Below are 22,200 nucleotides of genomic sequence, written 5' to 3' on the forward strand. Positions count from 1 at the left end.
CAATTAAGTGTCTGACTCTTGATTTTGGCTTAGGTCATGATCTCACAGTTCGTGTGCATCAGGCTGTGTGCTTACAGTGCAGTCTGCTTAGGATTCTCTCCCCCCCGCTCTCTGCCATTCTCCTGCTCCTGTGCTTGCTCTTTCTCTCTAAATAAATAAACAAATAAATAAATATTTGTAAAAAGAAAAAATTTAAATATCTCATTTTGTTCATGTATTATTTTACTCCTTCTATTAAATTGTGTTTGTGTGTTTTCTTATAGCTCATTGAACTTTCCTTAAAACAGCTATTTTGAATTCTTTATCAGATCACTAAGTTCAGTGCCTTTGATTTTGGCTATTGGACGACTGGTTTTTGTTTATTTGGTTTTGATAACGTATTTCCTGGATTCTTTCTATTCCTTGTAGCTTTGTATTGCTGCTTTCACATTGGAAGCAGCAGAAAATTTTCAAATCTTTACATCTTGCCTTCAGGTGGGATATGCTGTTTGTTGGTCCTGTTATATCTGGGTTTTTCTCAGACCTTCTATGGATACATATGCCCTACACTTCTTGCTCCCTCTCATGGTATATTTCTTAAGCTTTTATGTCTTCTCTGGTTCTTTTTTTTTTTTTTTACTATTAAAATTTTTTTAAAATGTTTTATTTATTTCTGAGAGAGAGAAAAACAGCATGAGCAGGGGAGGGCCAGAGAGAGAGGGAGACACAGAATCTGAAGCAGGCTCCAGGCTCTGAGCTGGCTTTCAGCACAGAGCCCGATATGGGGCTCAAACCCACAAATCATGTGATCATGACCACCTGAGCTGAAGTCATACACTTAACTGACTGAGCCACCCAGGTGCCTCTGTTTTCTCTGGTTCTTAAAACATACCAGGCTGGTTTCTAGAAATCTTTCTTTTACTTTCCAGAGATTGGAGATACAGCTCAAGATTATGCCTTTTCCCTTGTCCACAGACCCTGGTCTATTTTTCTGAGAGCCCTCTGTTTAGTGGAGAGAGCTCACTCTCACCATCACACTCAGCAGCATACACAAGGAGCCAGCTGCAGATGTGGGGCAAGTGTAGGTTAGCACACAGGGCACTGGTAGTGCCTGTGGGCCCAGGGGAGGATCCTAGGGTAAGGTTCTTCCAGAGGCTTAAGGGTAGAATTCCTGCTGAAATCCTGAGTGCAGTCAGCAAGAATGTGTTCCTTTAATGCCCTTAGATATTCTTATCTGCATCTTTTGCAATCTCCCTCTTCTGAATCGTGGAGGTCATACCTCAGCACTCTGCGCACTGCTAGAGAGAAACAGGTTTCTCCAGCAGCATACCTCACAGCAGGGATAGCCTAGCATTCACTCACTGTTCTTTCTTTTCCCATGGGGGAGGTCACTGCCAGCTGATCCCAGCCCATGCACTATTACCTTGGGGGTGTGGTAGCACTGGAAAAGTCCTTCTTACCCTCTCCAATATATCCAAACTTACTTTCTTTTCTTTCTTCCTTCCTTTCTCCCTTCCTTCCTTCCTTCCTTCCTTCCTTCTGCCTGCCTTCCTTCTTCCTTCCTTCCTTCCTTTCTCCTTTCTTCTCCAACAGTGTATTCAAATCTTCTCTTAGGTAGACTGGACTTCTACAAAGTCCCTATTATCTTTGGGTTTCTGCCCAAGCTCAGCACTCTTCTAGGTTTTCCCCAAATGCAACCAGGAGGCGCTGAGGCAGGTTTGCTGGAGTTTTACTGTTTTTGTCACCCATACTGAGGGCTGTCTGGATATTACTGCATGCACAGGTGGGCAAGACTACTCCAAGATCCCTTGGCATATGGTGCTGGATCCCACATAACCTCCCACAGAGGCATTTTCATTTATGGATGGATGTCTCTTTGGTTGTTTAAAAGGAGAACAAAACATGGCTCTCTTACACTGGCATGATCCTGATGTCACTCCCCATATAATCAGTTTTCCTTTATTCACAAAATAACTTGCTAGTATATTGGATAGAATTGCTTGAATCTATGGATCAAGTTGGGAAGAAGAGTCCTACGTTTATTTTAAAAGAGTATTTACAAATTATGAAAAATTTGAGTCACTCAATAATAATGAGCAGCTCTAGGATACAGATTATAAAGTTCTTTGAGAGGTTTAATGAGTTCTATAATGTATAAACCATATTTAGAGTGTTGGCTTACCACTACTTCTGTGCTTAGCTTCTAATTCTTGTTTTACTTTGGCTTAACTAAAATGAGCATCAACAGATGGTCTAATAAGAGAAGTCTACTGTGTAGGTTTATAGACATGGCAGTGATAAATAAAACATAGTCCTTTTTTTCAGGAGCTGCCGACTCAGTTCTTAGAAAAATAACTGCACAAAAATGTGGCGTGATGTATGTAGTAATTGTTCTGAGGAATGATTTTGAGTAAGAGAAACTATTATTTTAGGCATTTCCCAGAGAGGAAATATATGCCAGAAAAGACTAGCTGAAACAATTTTAAGCCCAGATTTTCACCAAATTTTTATTTTGAAAAATTTCAAGCATACAGAAAACACTTTTTTAAACTTTATTTATTTTATTTTGAGAGAAAGGGAGCACATTTGAACAGGGGAGGGGCAGAGAGGGGGGAGAGACGGAAACCCAAACAGGCTTCCTACTTCAGCACAAAGCCTGACACAGGGCTCAGTCTCACAGACCATGAGATTATGACCTGAGCTGAGATCAAAAGTCAGAGAGGCTTAACCGACCGAAGCACCCAGATGCCCCCAAGTATACAAAAAATACTTCAATGAACATCATATATGCCACACATATTTTAATGATTCTTAATGTTTTTATATTTGCTTTTCTTCTTTTCCCTGTACTTTCTTCCTCTCTTACTCCCTCCCTCTTCATATATATACATATATATGTGTATATATATACACATATATACACATAGACAATTGACCTTTGAATAACATGGGTTTGAACAGCACAGATCCAATTATGCCTGGATTTTTTCTTAATATTTATTTGTTTTGGGGAGAGCATAAGCAGGGGAGGGTCAAAGAGAGGGAGACACAGGATCTGAAGAGAGCTCTGTGCTGACAGACTGACAGCAGTGAGCCAGATGTGGGGCTCGAACTCATGAACCACGAGATCACGACTTGAGCCAAAGTTGGACTTTCAACTGACTGAGCCACCCAGGTGCCCCATGCCTGGATTTTTTACAGTACAGAACTATAAATGTATTTTCCTTATGGTTTTCTTAATAGCATTTTCTTTTCTCTAGCTTTATTGTAATAATACAGTATATAATATGTATACAAAATTATCTGTTAGTCCACTGTCCATTTTATTGACAAGGCTTCTGGTCAATGTAGGCTATTAGTAGTTATATTTTGGGGGAGTCAAAAGTTATATATTGTTTATTCATTTATTTTTGAGAGAGAGAGAGAGAGAGAATGAGCAGGGCTGGGACAGCAAGAGAGAGAGACAGAATCCAAAGCAGGCTCCAGGATCTGACCTGTCAGCACAGAGCTTGATGCAGGGCTTGAACCCGCAAACTGTGACATCATGACCTGAGCAGAAGTAGGAGGCCTAACCAACTGAGCAACGCAGTGCCCCTATGTGGATTTTCAACTGGGTGAACAGTCAGCACCCCTAACACCTGCATTGTTCAATGGTTATATGTTTGTTTTTTCCAATCCAATGTCTAATTAGGATTCATACTTGCATTTGGTTGCATACTTTTATTTTCTAGATTAATTCCTCTAATTTCTTTTTTCATATAATATTGACTTTTTCAACTATCCAGCAAAATGGATTTGTCTGGCTGCTTCCTTAGGTGTTAGTAATTGTGATGTTTAATTTCATATGTCAACTTGAATGGATCACCAGGTGCCTGGATTTGGCAAGCATTATTTCTGTGTGTGTGTGTGTGTGTGCGTGCGTGTGCGTGTGTGTGTGTGTGTGTGTGTGAGGGTATTTCCAGAGGAGATTAGCATTTGAATTGGTAGGCTGAGTAAAACAGATTGCCTTTCCAATGGGGTTGGGAATTATCCAATCCACTGAGAGCCTGAATAGAATAAAAAGTCAGAGGAAGGGAGAATTCACTCTGTCCTGACTGAATAGGGACATTGGTCTTCTGTCCTCTTACTGGGACTTGTACCAGTGGTGCTCCTGGTTGATCTCATACCTTCCAACTCTGACAGGAACCACACCACCAGCTTTCCTGGGTCTCTAGCTTGGAGAGAGTGGATTCTGAGACTACATTTGCATGAACCAATTCCTTATTAATAAATACACACACACACACACACACACACACACATATATATCCTATTGCTTTTATTTCTCTGGCATACCCTGGATAATCCAGTAACTTTCATCTATCCCCTTGATATATTATAAATTAAATTAAACCTAATGATTAGTCAAATTTAGATTAAAATCATTTGACAAGATTTTCATAGATAATGTTGTGAAGTTCATATTATATCATAGTTGTAAGAACATGATCCAGAAGGCTCACTAAAATAACTGTTATGTCCCTTTATTGTAATGGTTCATTTTCCAATTACTAATTAGTATGCAATCTGTGGCATCATATAAACATTTGGTTCCTTGATATGATAGGCAGGTTCTGAATTTATCCCCAGTGATCTCTGCTTATGTTATGTACCTATGTAAACTCTTCCCCTTGAATGTGGACTGAATTTATACCCTCTCTGCTAACAATAAGATTTAAAAGTAGTGATAGTATGTCTCCTCCAAGATTAGGTTATGGGAAAAAAAAAAAAAAAAAACTGAAGGAGCTTCCACCCCTCTCCTTATCTCTCTGCCTCATCACTCACGCTGGGGTAGTCTGGCATGGGGAAAACCTGAGGCCCTCATTCCTACAATTCTTTTTCTTTTCTTTCCTTTTTTTCATTCCAACAATTCTTGAGGGACTAGAGACCGATATGGAAGCAGATCCTATGGCACAAGTAGAGGCCTGAGATGACTGCAGTCCTGGCCAATAGTTCCCCCCAACCTCATGAGAAAAATTGAGTCAGAAAAATCCAGCTAAATCCCAGCTAAATAAATGGATTTCAGGTCTGCAGGACAGTAAATGTTACTTATTTTAAAGATGCTGAATTTGAGTGTAGCTTGTTTTCCAACAATAAACAATTGCCCCAAATCTTTTATCTCATGATTTTAGCACCTGCTAACAAGCATTGCCTGATTCAACTCTTACATTGACATTGCAAATGGTGATTTTCTAATTCCATCTTTCTTTTTATTCTTCTGTAAAGAGAGCATTCGTTTATTTTTTTCTCAGTTGAAAGATAATTAAATCTTAGTTGAATCAATGCTAGTACTTCTACTTTGAAAACAAGATGGCTAGATAGGAAGTCCTGGGCTTTAGTCCCCCTTACAAAAAGACCAACAAGCAACTATTCACAGAAAATAACATCAATGTGAAAATCGTAGAACCTAGGGGTGAGGGTGAAGCCCAAGGTTGACATCCAGTTTATCCAGCCTTCCAGCATGCTTCCCAGAGGCTTGGCTCTGTCTCACCTCACACGGAACAGTGAGAGAATAAGCAGGGCTCTCCAAAATGGGGTCAGCTAGAAACAAAGGAGAAGGGAAGAACTCGCAGCAATCATAGCAACGATCATGCTATGGCACTGCATCCCTACTGGTGGTGGCACCCAGGCAGAGGGCCCAGCTAGTGGCTTCATTCACCCATGGATCTGAGCCAGTTGTTCCACCTGGCCAGGGAATACAGTTGGCAATTCTGGCTAGTATTGATCCCCAGTCAACAGTTCAGCCCAGCTATGGAGACCATTCTAACACCCCAACTGAACAGAAAGCCAAGCCAGCAGCCTCACCCAATTGCAGAGTATGGCCGCTGGCCCCACCCAACCCAGAGACCCTGACTGTGCAAGGAGCCTGGACAACAACCATGTCCCTCTGTAGAGCTTGGCCTTTAGCCCCACCTGCATGCAGAGTTCAGCCTATGTCCCTGCCTGTTTCCTGAGCACAGCTTGCAAACCCACCTGAACAGAGAGATCAAACAGTGACATTAACCAATTGAGAAGCATAGCCTACAAACTCATCTCACCAGGGACCCTAGACAGTTACTTTGCCTGACTGCTGAGCATAGCCTGTCTCAACGTCAGAGCACAAGCAATGGCCCTGAACAACTAGAGACCCAGAGCAGCCTCTGCCTTCCAGCTGAGACACTCAGAACCCCAGGCTGGGCTGATTGGGAAAGAATTTTTCCCTGTTAAAGCAAACCAGTAAACAATGGAGGAGGAGACTTCTTCCTCAAATATGCAAATACCAGTGCAAGGATCCAAGAATCATAAGTAATCAGATAAACATGACACCATCAAAAGAAACTAATAAAGTTCCAATAACCCTTTAAAAAATGAGATCTATGAACTGAGTGACAAAGAATCTAGAATAATCATCTTAAAGAAGTTCAGTGAACTATATGAAAACATATATAGACAACTAAATGAAATTAGGAAAACAGCACATGAACACATGAACAGCACATGAGAATTTCAGCAGAGAAAACCATTAAAAAGAAAACAAATCTTAGATCTCAAGAATACAATGCCTGAACTGAAATATTCAATAAAGAGCTTCAATATCATGCCGGCAGTCAGATTAAAGAAGCTGTGAACTTCAAGATACATCCTTTAAAATTTTCCAATCAGAGAATCAAAAGGAAAAAGTCAAAGATAAAGTGAATTTTGAAAGCAGCAGCTGATTCATCATATACAAGAAGCCCCATAAATACTAGCAGATTTCTCAGTCAAAACCTGAAGGCCATGAGGGTGTCTGATGATATATTCAAAAAATTAAAGGCAAAAACCTGTTAAACAAGAATACTATACCTGGAAAAACCTGTCCTGAGAGACAGAGACCTCCCAAACAAGCAAAAGCTGAGGGACTTTATCACAGCCTGACCTGCCTTACAAGAGGCAGGAGTTCTTCATAGTGAAATGAAAGAACTCTAATTAACAATGAAAAACATTTAAATAAATAAAAACTCTATAAAATAGAGATATAAAAAGATAAATATATAGTCAAAGTCAGAATTTTCTAATATAATAGTGGTGCATATATTACTTTCAACTCTAGTTTAAAAGTTTCAAAAATTAATATATTCATGGGGCATCTAGTTGGCTTAGTTGGTCAAGCAACCGACTCTTTATCTCAGCTCAGGTCATGATCTCAGGGTCATTAATTCAAGCCCTGTATTGGGCTCCACGTTGGGCATAAAGCCTACTTTAAAAAAAAATAGTGTATTAAAAATAACTATAACAATAATAATTTGATAGTGGATACACAATATTTTAAAAATGTATATGTAGGAGCACCTGGATGGCTCAGTTGGTTAAGCATCTAACTTTGGCTCAGGTCATGGTCTCACAGTCTGTGGGTTTGAGCCCTCCACCAGGCTCTGTGCTGGCAGTGCAGAGATTCTGCTTGGAATTATCTCTCTCCCTCTTTCTGCCCCTGTCCTGTTTGCATTCTCTCTCTCTCTCTTTCTCTCCCGCTCTCTCTCTCTCTCAAAATAAATAAACCTAAAAAGTGTTGTTATAAAAAAAAAATGTATATTGCAACATCAATAACCAGAAAAGGGGGTATGAATAAAAGTAGAGTTTTGTATGCAGTTGAAGTTTTTATCAGCTTAAAATAGGATAATTATAAAATACTTTATGTATGATGATAGGTAATCACAGAGGAAAAAGAGGGGAGTAGAAACACAAAGATTGGGGTGCCTAGATGGCTCAGTCAGTTAAGCACCCAATTCTTTTTTTAATATAATTTATTGTCAAATTGGTTTCCATACAACACCCAGTGCTCATCCCAACAAGTGCCCTCCTCAATGCCCATCACCCACTTTCCCCTCTCCCTCACCCCCCATCAACCCTCAGTTTGTTCTTAGTATTTAAGAGTCTCTTATGGTTTGCCTCCCTCCCTCTCTATAACTTTTTTTTTTTACCCCTTCCCCTTCCCCATAGTCTTCTGTTAAGTTTCTCAAGATCAACATCTGAGTGAGTGAAACATATGTTATCTCTTTTCTTCTGACTCACTTATTTCACTTAGCATGATACCCTCCATTTCCATCCACATTGCTGCAAATGGCTATATTTCATTCTTTCTCATTGCCAAATAATATTCCATTGTATATATAAACCACATCTTCTTTACCCATGCATCAGCTGATGCACATTTAGGCTCTTTCCATAATTTGGCTATTGTTGGAAGTGCTGCTATAAACATTGGGGAACATGTGGCCCTTTGCATTAGCACTGCTGTATCCCTTGGATAAATTCCAAGTAGTAAGCACCTGATTCTTGATGGCTCAGGTCATGATCTCACATAGGGCTCTGCACTGAGCATGGAGCCTGCTTCAGATTCTCTCTTTTTGCTCCTCTCCTTCTCACACACTCTCCCTCTCTTTCAAAATAAATGTACTTTAAAAAAGAAACACAACAGGGGCGCCTGGGTGGCTTAGTCGGTTAAGCGTCCGACTTTCACTTAGGTCATGGTCTCGCGGTTCGTGNAAAAAAGAATCAAAGCATACCACTACAAAATTTCATCACGTCACAAAGAAAAACAGCAACAGAGGAAGTAAAGAATAAAGGAACTCCAGGGGCACCTGCATGGCTCAGTCAGTAGGGCCCCAGCTCTGGTAGGGTCCTGATCTCCCGATTCGGTTTGTGAGCTTGAGGCCCACATTGGGCATGCTGCTGTCAGTGCAGAGCCCACTTGAGATCCTCTGTCCTCCTCTCTCTGCCCCTCTCCTGCTTGCTCTCTCTCTCTCAAAAATATATATTTAAAAAAAGAGTAAAGGAACTACAAAAATCAGAAAATAAGACAGCAATAGTAAGTCCTTACATATCAAAAAGTACTTAAACATAAATTCTCCAAGCAAATAATATAGAAAGACTAAATGGGTAAATAACAAATTCCAATGATATTCTACCCACAAGAGACTCATGTTAGCTTTAAGAACACAGCTAGGTGAAAACTGAAGGTATGGAGAAAGATATTCCAAGAAAATGGCAGCCAAAAGTGAGCAAGGGCCAAAAGTAGCTACATTTATATCAGACAAAATAGACCTAATGTAAAAGAGAGTAGCAAGAGACAAGGTCATTACATGATGATAAACAGGTCAATTCATCAAGAGGCTATAAATGGTAAATATTTATACACCCAACATTGAAGCACCTAATTATATAAAACGAATACTAACAGAACTGAAAGTAGAACTGAACAAAATAAAATAATTATACAGAATTTTAATACTCTGCTAAAAACAATGGATATATCACCTAGACAGAAAATAAATAAGAAAATAGCAAGTGTAGGGGCGCCTGGGTGTCTCAGTCAGTTAAGTGTCTGACTTTGGCTCAGGTCATAATCTTGCCATCTATGAGTTCTGGGCCCTGTGCTGACAGCTCAGAACCTGGACCTTGCTTCAGATTCTGTGTCTCCCTCTCTCTCTGCCCTTTCCCCCCTTGCACTCTGTCTCTCCTTTCTCTTATCTCAAAAGTAAATAAACATTAAAAATTTTAAACATTTAAAAAATAAAAAAAGAAGATAACAAGTGTAAACAATACTATATCAAATGGACCTAAAAGACAAACAGACATTCCATCCAATACCAGCAAAATACGCCTTTTTCTCAAGTGCACATATAACATTCTCCAGGACAGATCATATGTGAGGCCACAAAGCAATGTTTAAAAATCAAACACATTGAAATACCACCAAGTATCTACTCTTAGCACAACACTATGAAACTAGAAATCAATAACAGGAGGTTAATTGGAAATTTTACAAATATGTGTAAATTAAACCACACAGTTCTGAACTACTAATGAGTCCAAGAAGAAATCAAAGAAAAACCCAAAATATTTTGAGACCAATGAATAGAAACAACATACCAAAACTTATGAGATGCAGCAAAAGCCATTCTAATAGGGAAGTTTAGAGCACTAAATGTCTAAATTAGGAAAAAAGAAAGTCTCAAATAAACAACCTAACTTTACATCTCAAGAATTAAAAAAAAGAGAACAAACTATATCCAAAGACAAGAGATGAAAAGAAGAAAGATTATAGCAGAAATAAATAAAAGAGACTAGAAAAACACACTCTAATCAGGTGAGATTTATCCCTGTGATGCAAGCAAGGTTGGCTTAACATAACCAAATTAATAAGTGTGATGCATCAATCAGATTAACAAAATGAAAGATTAAAATCACATGATCATCTCAATCATTGCTAAAAAAAAAATTTGACAAAATTCAAGATCCTTTCATGATAAAAGGTTTCAACAAATTTGGTATAGAAGAAATGCTCCTCAACATAGTAAAAGCCATATATGACAAGTCCACAGCTAACATCATATTTAATGGTACAAAGTTGGATGATTTTGCTTTTTTAAGAATAGGACCAAGACAAGAGTGTCCACACTGACTACTTCTTGTCAACATATAATCAACTTAATCATCAGGAAAAAAGAAATCAAAACCACAATGAGATATCACCTCACTTCTGTTAAGATGATAGTATCAAAAAGACAAGAGATAACAAGTGTTGGTGATAACAACAATGTGGAGAAAAGAGTAACTTCATTCAGTACTGTTGGAATTTAAATTGGTGTAGCCATATGTTACATTATATGGAGATTCCAAAAAAAAAAAATTAAAAATAGAACTGTATGATCCAGCAATCCCACTTCTGGGTGTATAGCCACAGAAAATGAAATAAATATCTTGAAAACATATCCACGCTCCATGTTCTTTGTAGCATTATTCACAAGAGCCAAGATATGGCTATAACCTGAATATCCAATGATGGATGGATAAAGAAAAGGTAGCCTACATATATAATGGAATATTTTTCAGCCATTAAAAGAAGGAAATGCTACCATTTGCAACAACATGGATGAACCTGGAGGGTATTATGCTAAATGAATGAAATAAGCTAGGTACATAAAGTCAAATACTGTATGACCACTTATATATGGAATGTAAAAATCTCAAACTCATAAATCCAGAGAATATATGGTGGTTGCCAGTGACTGGGGGTGAAGAAATAGGGACAGGTTGGTCAAAGGGTATGAATTTCAGTTAGAAGATGATTAGGCTCCAGCTGTCTAATGTACAGCATGGTGACTATAGTCAACAATACTGTACTGTATACTTGATCTCTGTTAAGAGTAGATCTTAAGTGTCCTCACCACAAAAAAATTTTTTAAAAAGTAACTATGTGAAGGGATGGATGTTTTAACTTAGTTGTGCTAATCTTTACGCAAAATATCTTAAATCATCAAGTTATACACCTTAAAAAATATCATGTTGTACAACCTTAATATATATAATTTTTGGACTATGTCAATCATACTCCAATAAAGCTGAGAGGTGGGAGGAAGGAAGTGTGTTGTTTAGCCCTTACACATGTTGGGGTTCTCCAGTTATATTTTGGTTAATGATTTCTAGTTTAATTCCACAGTGTTCTGAGAGTATACTTTACATGAATTTCTTTCTTTGAAATGTATTAAGGTGTGTTTTATGGCCTGGAATGTGGTCTATCTTGGTGAATGTTCCGTGTGAATTTGAGAGGAATGTATATTCTGCTGTTGCAAATGAAACATTCTTCAAATGTCAGTTTAGATTTAGACGATTGATGATGCCTTTCTGTTCAATAAAGTAGTTCTCCCTTATCCATAGTGGATAAATTCAAGATCCTTTGTGGATGCCTGAACAAGCAGATACTACTGAACCCTCTAAATACTATGGTTTTTTCCTGTACATACACACCTATGATAAAGTTTAACTTATAAATTAGGCACAGTAAGAGATTAACAGCAATAACTAATAATAAACTAGAATAATTATAACAATATACTGAAATGATAGTTATATGAATGTGATCTTTCTCTCAAAATATCTTACTGAACTGTACTCATCTCTCCTCTTGTGATCTGAGACCATAAAAGGCATATGTGATGAAATGAAGTGAGAGGTATAACACAGGCATTGTGACATTGCATTAGGCTACTATTGACCTCCTGACAATTCATCAGAGGGAGGATCATCTGCTTCCAGACCACAGTTAACCACAGGAAAGTGAAACCATGCATAAGAGAGTACTACTATATGTATTCTTACTGATTTTCTGCCTGCTGGACGGATCAATTTCTAATAGGTGTTGAAGTGCATTTTATATAATTATATTTTCTCCTCCCTCTTGGCATATCAATTTTACTTCTATTTAAATTTTTCTTTCAGTGTTTCAGACTGTTGTCTGTGCAGTGTCCTAGGGGTAGTAGACCACTAAAAACTGTCTCTGATTTTTACAATCTCATGGACTGCAAGCCCTCCTGGCTTCCAAAGCCAGGCCCCAGAAGGAAAAGCTGGGCAACAGAAATGTATGAAGAGTTACTCTCTGAGATGCTGGCACTTCGGAGTATTGACAGAGGGATAGCACAAAAAGAGTGCCTTTATTCTGTGGTCTCAGGAAAGGTTTACAGTCAGCTCTTACAGGTACATTTAATTAGAAGCCTGGTCCTCAGGCTGCAGCACTGATGATAAGGCCTCTTTCACAGAAAGAATGAGCTCCTGAGTCTGTGGCATCTTGCTATGCCCGTGGGTGGTATCTGTTTAAGAACTCTCTCAGTTACAGCCCTGTGGGACCCACAAGCTTAAGCCCTGTTGGCCCCTAGAGCGAGGCAATGTAGGGGGGTTCCCTGGCTACAGTTGCAAAAAGCAGGGCACCAGACAAGTGTATAAGCTCCTTTCTGGAAAATCCCATTGAGCTGGAGTGAAGCAGCAGGAGAGAACAAAGATTGCATCCACGGGTCTCTGTTCCCTGGGGATAGCTCCATAGAGCCCTCTAAGTGTGCCAGACCAGAAGCCTGTTCCCCAAGACCAAAGCTCCTGGGCAAAGTAAATAGTCCTTTTTCTCAGTAAGCCTGGTTGTGTGTTTCAGTTGGCTCTCTGTGTAGCGCCCTGGGAGAGAGTCTGCCAATAACTATCTCTCTGATTGATATAGTCTTTTGGGACCCAGGTCTCCATAGCCAGGTGATCAAGGGGAAGGGGAAGAAGGAAGAGAGGAGGAGGAAGAGGAGGAGGAGGAAGAAGAAGAAGAAAATAAAAAAAAAAAAAGAAAAAGGTGGTGTCCACTGGTTTTAGCATGGCAGAGTGAGAACATGGAAGATGATGCTTTTTTTAAAAAATTTAAATCCAAGTTAGTTAATATATAGTGTACCAATGGTTCCAGTAGAATTTAGTGATGCCTCTCATACATACAACACCCAGTGCTCATCCCACCAAGTGCCCTCCTTAATGCCCATCACCCTTTTAGCCCAACCCCCCTCCAGCAACCTTCAGTTTCTTCCCCGTATTTAAGAGTCTCTTATGGTTTGCCTCCCTGTTTTTATCTTATTTTTCCTAACCCTTCCCCTATGTTCATCTGTTTTGTTTCTTAAATTCCACATATATGAGTGAAATCATATATTTCTCTTTCTCTGACTGACTTTTGCTTAGCATAATACATTCTAGTTCCATCCATGTGTTGCAGGAAAAGGATGCTATTAACCTTACAAATAAAACTGCCAGTTATATTACCAGCAAAAAATAAGTTTGTTTTGTTTTTTCCAGTAATGGCAGAGAACTACAATCTAAGACAAGCAAGCTAGAAAAACCATAATCAAATCTGGAGAACAAAAGAGAGGAAGCTCTTTTATAGAGGAAAGAGAAGTTGGGTGGGGCTGTTATAAACAAAAACTCCATTGGCTTAAACTGACAGCTGGAAGTATAGTGGCTTTTCATTGGCTGAGTTATGACTATCTCTCATTGGTTGGACTGTTGGTTTGGGGGCAAAAAGAAACTTTCCTTCCTCTTACTGGGAGAGAAAAGTAGTATCCACTGTGATAGACTAGGAGTGGTAGAGCTGAACACATGCCTTCTCACCCCTCCCACCCCCCACCATTCCCCACCTCCTGACTCCATTCTAAATGAGTTTTCTTTTTATTAATTTTCACAGTGTCCACCTAGTGGAGCATAAAGATGGCACCTGCTGGCTCTAGAAAGGGAGAGGGAGAGGAGGATGGCACCTACTAGCCTCCATCCCTGGAGAATATTCCATCATGCCCATGCCCCTTTGACTAATGCTTTAAATATGCAAATGAGGCTTATTTAAAAAATTTTTCCCCCTAACATTTATTTATTTTTGAGAGACAGAGAGACAGCATGAGCAGAGGAGGACAGAGAGAGGAGGAGACACAGAATCCAAAGCAGGCTCCCGGCTCCGAGCTGTCAGCCCAGAGCCTGACGCAGAGCTCAAACTCCTGAACTGCGAGGTCATGACGTGAGCCTAAATCGGCTGCTTAACTGACTGAGCCACCCAGGTGCCCCTAAATGACACTCTTCCATGTAAAGTCCAGGTGCTTTCCAAAGGGCTGCTTCTGCACTGGGCCCTGGGAAGGGTGAGTGTGCATGTGAGACCTTTAAGAGCCATTCCTCAGTTCCTGCAGCCTTTGGGTCTTGTGGATGGGAGCCCTGATAGTCTTTAAAGCCAGGTGTTTGGGGGGCTCATCTCTTAACTGATGGTCTTAAAAGGTGTTGTGCCCACTGTGGGGTATGAACACATCACCCATCATGAAGCAGCTCTGGGTTGTGAGTTCCCTCCCAAATGTATGTTCTTCCACTGGGAGTGGAGTATATGGCAAGATTGTTCTCAGCCTTTCTTACCTAGTTCCATTTGGAATCCCCCTCATTTGCCTAATGTAAAGGGGTCAGTCCATCAGTTTTAGGATTTTTTTTTCCCAGGGGAAATTTTTCTGTAAACAGCTCTAAATTCAGTCTCCATGGAAGGAGGTGAGTTCAGAATCTTCCTACATAACCATCTTTTATTTTTCTTTTACAGAGAGAGAGAGAGAGCAAGTGGAGAAGGGGCCGAAGAAGAAAGAATCTTAAGCAGGCTCCACACTGGAACCAGAGCCCAATGCAGGGCTTGATCTTATGACTGGGAGATCATGACCTGAGCCAAAATTAAGAGTCAGATACTTAACCGACCGAACCACCCAGATGCCCCTATGTCGCCATCTTGAACTGAAACTACATGGTTTCTTTTTTTTTCTTAATATTTCTATTTCTCTGCTTACATTGCCCAATTTTTGCATGCTGTCCACTTTAGCCTACAGCATTTAGCATATTATTCATAGTTGTTTCAGTCTCTAGTCTGATAATTCCAACACCCCTGCCATGTCTGGTCCTGGTGCTTGCTCTGTCTCTTCAAATTGTCTTATTAAATGCACTTGCGCTATACACTTGAAACTAGCATTGTGTGCCAACTATACTTAAATTTTAAAAAATAGTGTAATGTAACCTTGTGTGTAAACTGTACTCAAATGCACAAAAAGGGGGGCATTAAGCAAAAAATAAAATGAAAACTACACCTCCTCTGTCTCTTCAAATTTCTGCCTTTCTTTCTTCATAGCCAAACGTGATATACTGGGTAAAAGGAACCGTTGTAAGTAGGCCCGTAGTGATATGTGGTGGTGAAGTGTGGATGGAGGGGACACATTCTATAATTCTATCATTCTATGATTAGGTTTCAGAGCTTATACCTCTCAACTGTGAGTTTTCAAGGGTTTTTGCTTTTGAATTGTTTTCCTTCCCCTAGGTCAGATAGAATTTGGATTCAGTGAGCAGGAGTTGGGTATTTCTCTTCCTTTAGGTCAGTTAGGCTCTGGTAAGACGCCAGCAGGTGAGGCTCTGATTAACTAGTTTCTCCTGAGAACCATCCCTATTAAGAACAGAGGGCCCTGATGTATTTAAAAATGGTTGCTTTTCCCTCTCTCCCTTCCGAAGTATGAGGGGATTTTTCTCTATATTTGCTGTGAAGCCTGGTCAAGGTCCTAGAGGTAAATGTCACAATTTGGTGCCCACTGCCCGACCCGTGACTGGGTCCCCTGGAGTTGTTAACTCTCAAGCTGTCCACACTGAGCCCTCAGCAATTCATCAATCATATTTCAGCTTCTTCCACCTTGGCAGTGGTTCCTCCCTGCAGCAGTTTCAGCTCCTGGGTGTCTGCTCCGGTAAGCTATGACTCCCTGTAGCCACAGGTCTGTCTCCTCCGTCTTGGGAGCCGCTGTCTGCCCTGTGTTTTCCTGTCGGTTAGGAATCTAAGAAGAGTTGTTAATTTTTCAGTCTGTTCAGATTTTTACTTGTTGTTAGGCAGAGGGGTGAATTCCAAGCACCGTATATATGAAACCAGACTTGTCTTGCTTTTGTGTGTGTGTGTGTGTGTGTATGTGTGTGTGTGAAATGTAAAGTATGTGTTATACCACCTTATAGTTTTTGTAGCAGTATTGGTGGGTAGGACATAATGTAAGATCCCTTCCACTTCGATTCAATACTGGTCTTTTGGTGATGTCTTTTCCTGAAAATTAAATGTCCAATTTGAAGATCATGTAAGGACTGTGGTGGGAAAGTAAACCTGATACTGTTGATGATAAATGAGTGTATTTAGTAAGACTTGAGCAATATTTAAGGATAGATGTTGGAGTAATCAAATTAAGGACACCTAAGACCAGAAGAGGTAAGGAATCCTCACTGGCCTATTAATGAGGATTAATAATAATCCTTATTTCATTAGGGAATAATCAATGTTGCCTGGAGGAGGAGGAGTCAAGGATCTTCTCAGCTAAGTACAAAAAACCTGTTGCAGGTTTAGTTCCTCAGAGTCCGGCTGTTTTGAATTTAAGAGCATTACTATGTTTGGTTTGGTCTGGTTTTCCCCCCAGAGGGCTGAGGGAGCTAAAGAATAGTGAAATTTTTGTAGCAGTGCAAGTACTTGTTGAATATCCTGAATAACATTACTATTGAAGTGAATTTCTTTATCACTAAAGAAGAACAAAGGGATTCCAAAACAGAGAAAATTCTCTCTGGTACCAGCTTAACTATAGCTGTGGCAGTAGCCTGTTTGCAAAGAAAAGTTTCTAGCCACACTGAAAACAAGGGTATGAATGTCCTTCCTTTTCTGTTAAAAAAAAAAAGGGGGGGGGGCAGGGTAATGAGTATCCTGTGAGTAATTAGTACTCCCAGAGTCTAAAAGTGGGAGAAACAGAGAGGTTTTCAGGTTTTAAAATGCAGACAAGGAAGAAGAGTCCCAATTAAGGAGAATGACATTGTTTTCTTAGTCATGGCATACAAAGGAGAGGCAATAGCAAAAGCCCTAGTGGCCTGGCCCTAGCAATTAGCCATCCAATCCTAGAAATGCTCGAGGTTGCTTTTTGATCTCAGGGAAAGGGGATTAATGACGGTATTAATACAGTTAGGGGACAAAGTCATCCCTTCACATGAGGAGATAGCATGTCCTAGCTAATGGTCTTGAGGTGTTGAATAATTTCGTTGTGTTTTTAGAAACCGTATGTCTGTTGTGGGCAAGTGCTTGTAACAAACAAGTTGTTAAAATCAGGTGAGCAGAGAAGACAGTCATCTGCATGGTGGATAAGGAGAGAATTACAGGGAAAGATTAAATTTCTCAGGTTTGCATTTAGAGTCCTAGAGAAAGAATTACTGGCCTCAAGAAACCCCTCAGGCATGGCAGTCTATGTGTATTATTGATTTTTTCCATGTGACACAAAAAGATATTTGTGTCAGGGTGAAGGGGTGTAATGGAGAAACCACCCAAAAAATGCAGAACAAAAGTTAATGACTGAAGTGAGTGGTGCTGGATCACATAAAGACCAGATGGTATTGGGGTCAGGAACCAAAGGAAACCTGGCTGTAACTAGTTCATTGCTCACAGTGTTAAACTAGCCAGCCTCCCTGGCCATTAGGATTCTTTACTGGGGCGACTGGACTATTACAAACTGTGTCAATAAAGCCTTGAATCAGGGCAAAACTATTGGGGACCTTGTACTTTTAAATGTCATGGTAATCTTAGAAGTGGCATGAAAGTGTGTATTCCTACTTCCAGAGTTTGGCCTCCCAGACATGGCCTATGTCAGAGGAGTGAGCCACCCAAAGGGAGTCCGCTATTTTAGTTAACATAGTTTGTACTTAAATATTTGGGGATTTTTTACAGGAGCAAAAAAAGTTTGATGGTCAAGGAGTCCTAAAAAGGCAAAGGAATATAGGTACAGAGCCAGGTACTTCAACAGTGAAGCAGTTGGGGGAGTGAAAATCCCGATATCCGTTCTGGGAAGTAAATTTCTTCCCAGAAGGATAACCAGGGCAGTGGGATTAAGCATTCAGCCATGGTGTGCAGTGAGAGGTACTAATGAAGCAGAAAACAATGTAGACAAAGGCAAGTAATGGGTAGGTGATCAATCCCCCTGCAGGTATGGTTTATGCAGTCCGTGAGAGGTTAGTGGGAAAATTACAGATGTTTGTATTAGTTTTCTAGGGCTGACATGGTACTTTGTTATGTACCACAGACTGAGTGGCTTAAACCAAAGAAATTTATAATCTCCTACCTTTAAGTCCAAGATCAAGATGTCCACAGGGTTAGTTCCTTCTGAAGGCTGAGAGGGAAGGATCTGTTCTAGACTTCTCCCTTTGGCTTGTAGATATGGATGTTTTCATCATCGCAGAAAAGTCTACTGAACAGTACTGCTATAAGCCTGAGAGCACAGTGTCCAATAAACATTTTATATTTTGTGAAAAGCAAATAATGCTGTTAAGGGCATATATGAAGAAGTTAAAACTCAGTGACAGCATAATTTATTTTGAGGGTTATATCCTAAGACGAAGTTGATAAATACAAATATTCAACACTTTCATAAAGCATAGATTATACTAAATCAAAGCTTGAGTATGTAGGATACGGAGTTCTAAGGATCCTGAGCAGAACAGGGTCTCTCTGTTGAAATATTTTTATTTAAAATTATCCTCAATAACTATAATTCCAGAATCTTACATTTATTTAGGGATGGTAATGCAAGGAAGTGTATTGGACTAGTTATAAACATTTACATTAAGAGGTTAATGGAAATACTTTAGCACTGCTTCCCAAACATGAAATATTGAGACCCCCCCATAGCATCTATTTATATTCCTGATTTACATAATTTGATATAACCCATATATACTGCTCCCCAAGACTGAAATGTAATGCCCTGCAGATACTGCTGAATGTTTAAAATCCTATCTTATCCTTCAGAATTCTTCCAGAGGAAAGTTTAAAATCTGTAAGGTCAAAAATTCAAAACCCTGACAACACCAAACCCTAGGAGGGATGTGGAATGAACAACAGGAATGCTCATTAATTGCTGGTGGGAATGCAAAAACAGGATAGCCACTAGTTTGGAAAACATTTTGGCAATTCCTTACAAATCTCAACATGGTCTTACCCTAGGACCAAAGAATCAGTCTCCTTGGTATTTACCAAAATAAGTTGAAAACTAAGGTCCACACAGAAACCAGTACATGGCTGCTTACAGCTGCTTTATTCACAAGTGTAAAAACTCAAAACAAAAAAAAAAAAAAAGNAAAAAAAAAAAAAAAAAAGTCATTGAATGGGTGATGGATAAATTATGGTAAATCTATACAATGGAATATTGTTCAATGATAATAAGTGAACTTTTAAGCCATAAAAACCTGGAGGAACCTGAAATGAATATTGCTAAGCAAAAGAAGATACATTAAAAGGCTACACATGATAGGACTCCAACTGTACGACATTCTGGAAAAGTTAAACTACCTAGACAGCAAGAAAATCTGTGGTTTCTATGAAAATCAACAAGAAAATCAGTGGTTGGAGGGCAGGGAGCAGGAGGTGTAAACAGATTGAACACACAGGATTTTTAAGGCAGTGAAACTATTTTGTACCTGTAATGGTAGATACACGACATTATACCTTTTCCAATACCAATAGAACTATTCAACACGAAGACTGAAACCTAATAGAAACTATACGCTTTAATTAGTATTAAGTACCAGTGTGAATTCATCACCTGTATCAAACACATATACTTACGCAGGGTGTAAATAATAGAAAACTGTAAGGAGGTGGAGTATTTGGAGGCTCCCTATAAATTCTCGGTTTTGGGAGTACCTAAAACTGATCTTAAAAATAAAATCGTTATTAACACATAAAGCAAAAAAGAGACAACAGGAAAAAAAAAAAAAAACCACCAGACTTAAATACAGAGAACTGGTGGTTGCCAGGGAAGGGGTGGGTGGGGGTATGGGTGAAAGAGATAAAGATTAAAAGTACACTTAATGAGCACTGAGCAATGTACAGAACTATTGAACCGTTACGTTGTACGCCTGAAACAATATTTGAAAAATATATATATTAAAAGGCGGGGGTGGCAAGGTGAGGGGGTGGAATCTGCAGAAACCTGCAGCATTTTGAATTTTTTTCCTACAGGCTCGTGATTTCAAATGCGTAGGTGCTCAATTTTTCATAAATGGTAGAAGAAAAGCTAAAATGTATCTAACCCTTACGTTATAGGTACTGCGTAAGTACTTTATTAATCTAATCCGCAAATATTTATTCAGAGCATCCTATTTAACCTACGCAATTCGCGTCGTCGTCACATCGGGCTACGATATATTGTTGTTATTCACATTTTTAAAAACAGTCCTGAGAGCAAAGCCAAACAGTTAATAAATACAGAACGGGCGTCTAATCTGGATTCCAAATCCAAAATTCTAAACCATAAAACAGAACGAAAGAAAATTAGCGATTTCTAACTCCGTCACCTGAAACAATGAACGGCCGATAAATCTCGCGATATTATTGAAACTACTACTCCCAGCATGCACAGCGGCTTCTGTCCATCTACCTATCCCCTTGAGTCTGAGGGTCCCGGCATGCCTCGAGGCGCGAAAGGCAGCCTGGGACCCGTAGTCCTCTTGGACGCCTACCGGTATTGCCAGCGCGGCAGTGGCGGCTCTCGGTTCCGTCCAGCGGGTTCTGTAAGGCGAGCTGAGGCGGAGAAAGGGCGCGGAACTGGAAACGGGTGAGTCAGACACTGGCTACGTGATAAAAGGAGGCGGCACTGCGGCATAGGACTGGATTAGGTAAATGGACCCGTGCTGCAGTCTCTCCGGAGACACCGCGATCTAGCGCCAGCGAGAAGAGGGTGAGGAGGAGCCAGAGCCCGGTCCTTGCACCCGTTCTCACCCTCGTAGCCCGCCGCCATCTCCACCATGCAGTCCCGGGAAGAAGCTCCGCGCTCTCGCCGCCTGGCCAGTCCCCGCGGCGGGAAGCGGCCCAGGAGGGTTCACAAGCCCACGGTTTCGGCTTTTTTCACGGGCCCGGAGGAGCTGAAGGACACGGCTCATTCTGCAGCCCTGCTGGCGCAGCTGAAGTCTTTCTACGACGCGCGGCTGTTATGTGATGTGACCATCGAGGTGGTGACACCAGGCAGCGGGCCTGGCACCGGCCGCCTCTTCCCCTGCAACCGTAACGTGCTGGCTGCCGCGTGTCCCTACTTCAAGAGCATGTTCACAGGTGGCATGTACGAGAGCCACCAGGCGAATGTGACCATGCATGATGTGGATGCCGAGTCCTTTGAGGTGCTGGTCGACTACTGCTACACAGGTCGCGTGTCCTTGAGTGAAGCCAACGTGGAACGCCTTTACGCGGCCTCTGACATGCTGCAGCTCGAGTACGTGCGGGAAGCCTGTGCCTCCTTCCTAGCCCGCCGCCTTGACCTGGCCAACTGCACCGCCATCTTTAAGTTTGCCGACGCCTTCGGGCATCGCAAGCTGCGATCACAGGCCCAGTCCTTCATAGCCCACAACTTCAAGCAGCTCAGCCAGATGGGTTCGATTCGGGAAGAGACTCTGGCAGATCTGACCCTCGCGCAGTTGCTGTCTATCCTGCGCCTTGATAGTCTAAACATAGAGCTTGAGCAGACCGTCTGTCATGTGGCGGTGCAGTGGTTGGAGGCGTCTCCCAAGGAGCGGGGTCCCAACGCGGCGGAAGTCTTCAAGTGTGTCCGCTGGACACACTTCACAGATGAAAACAAGGATTACATGGAAGGGCTGCTGACCAACACAATCGTGAAAAAGTACTGTCTGGACCTTATTGAGGGGGCTCTGCAGTTGCGATACGGTGACAAGTTGTGCAAATCCCTGGTGCCAAAGCCAGAGAGCAGCGGCGGCAGCAGCAGCAGCGGCACTAGCAGCGGCCCCAGCGGCAGCGGCAGCGGCAGCGGCAGCAGCAGCGGCGGCGGCGGCAGTAGCAGCGGCAGCAGCAGCGGCAGCGGC

General features: G+C 40.9%; 2 protein-coding genes across 2 annotated transcripts in view; both read left to right on the forward strand.

Moving 5' to 3' along the window:
• Window positions 1-15,428, forward strand: part of LOC144232832 (kelch repeat and BTB domain-containing protein 7-like) — a 59,663-nt gene extending 44,235 nt beyond the window's left edge. The window contains exon 4 of the mRNA XM_077765673.1: window positions 14,894-15,428. Coding sequence (XP_077621799.1) covers window positions 14,894-14,943 — 50 coding nt within the window. The 3' untranslated portion in view covers window positions 14,944-15,428. The remainder of the gene's footprint in view (window positions 1-14,893) is intronic.
• Window positions 15,429-20,721: 5,293 nt separating this feature from the next.
• KBTBD6 (kelch repeat and BTB domain containing 6) overlaps window positions 20,722-22,200 on the forward strand; it is a 4,989-nt gene continuing 3,510 nt past the window's right edge. The window contains exon 1 of the mRNA XM_077765677.1: window positions 20,722-22,199. Within this exon, the coding sequence (XP_077621803.1) occupies window positions 21,136-22,199 (1,064 nt within the window). The 5' untranslated portion in view covers window positions 20,722-21,135. The remainder of the gene's footprint in view (window position 22,200) is intronic.

The sequence above is a fragment of the Crocuta crocuta genome, unplaced genomic scaffold, assembly GCF_008692635.1.
Source record: "Crocuta crocuta isolate KB4526 unplaced genomic scaffold, BGI_CrCroc_1.0 scaffold75, whole genome shotgun sequence".
NCBI classification, from domain to species: Eukaryota; Metazoa; Chordata; class Mammalia; order Carnivora; family Hyaenidae; genus Crocuta; species Crocuta crocuta.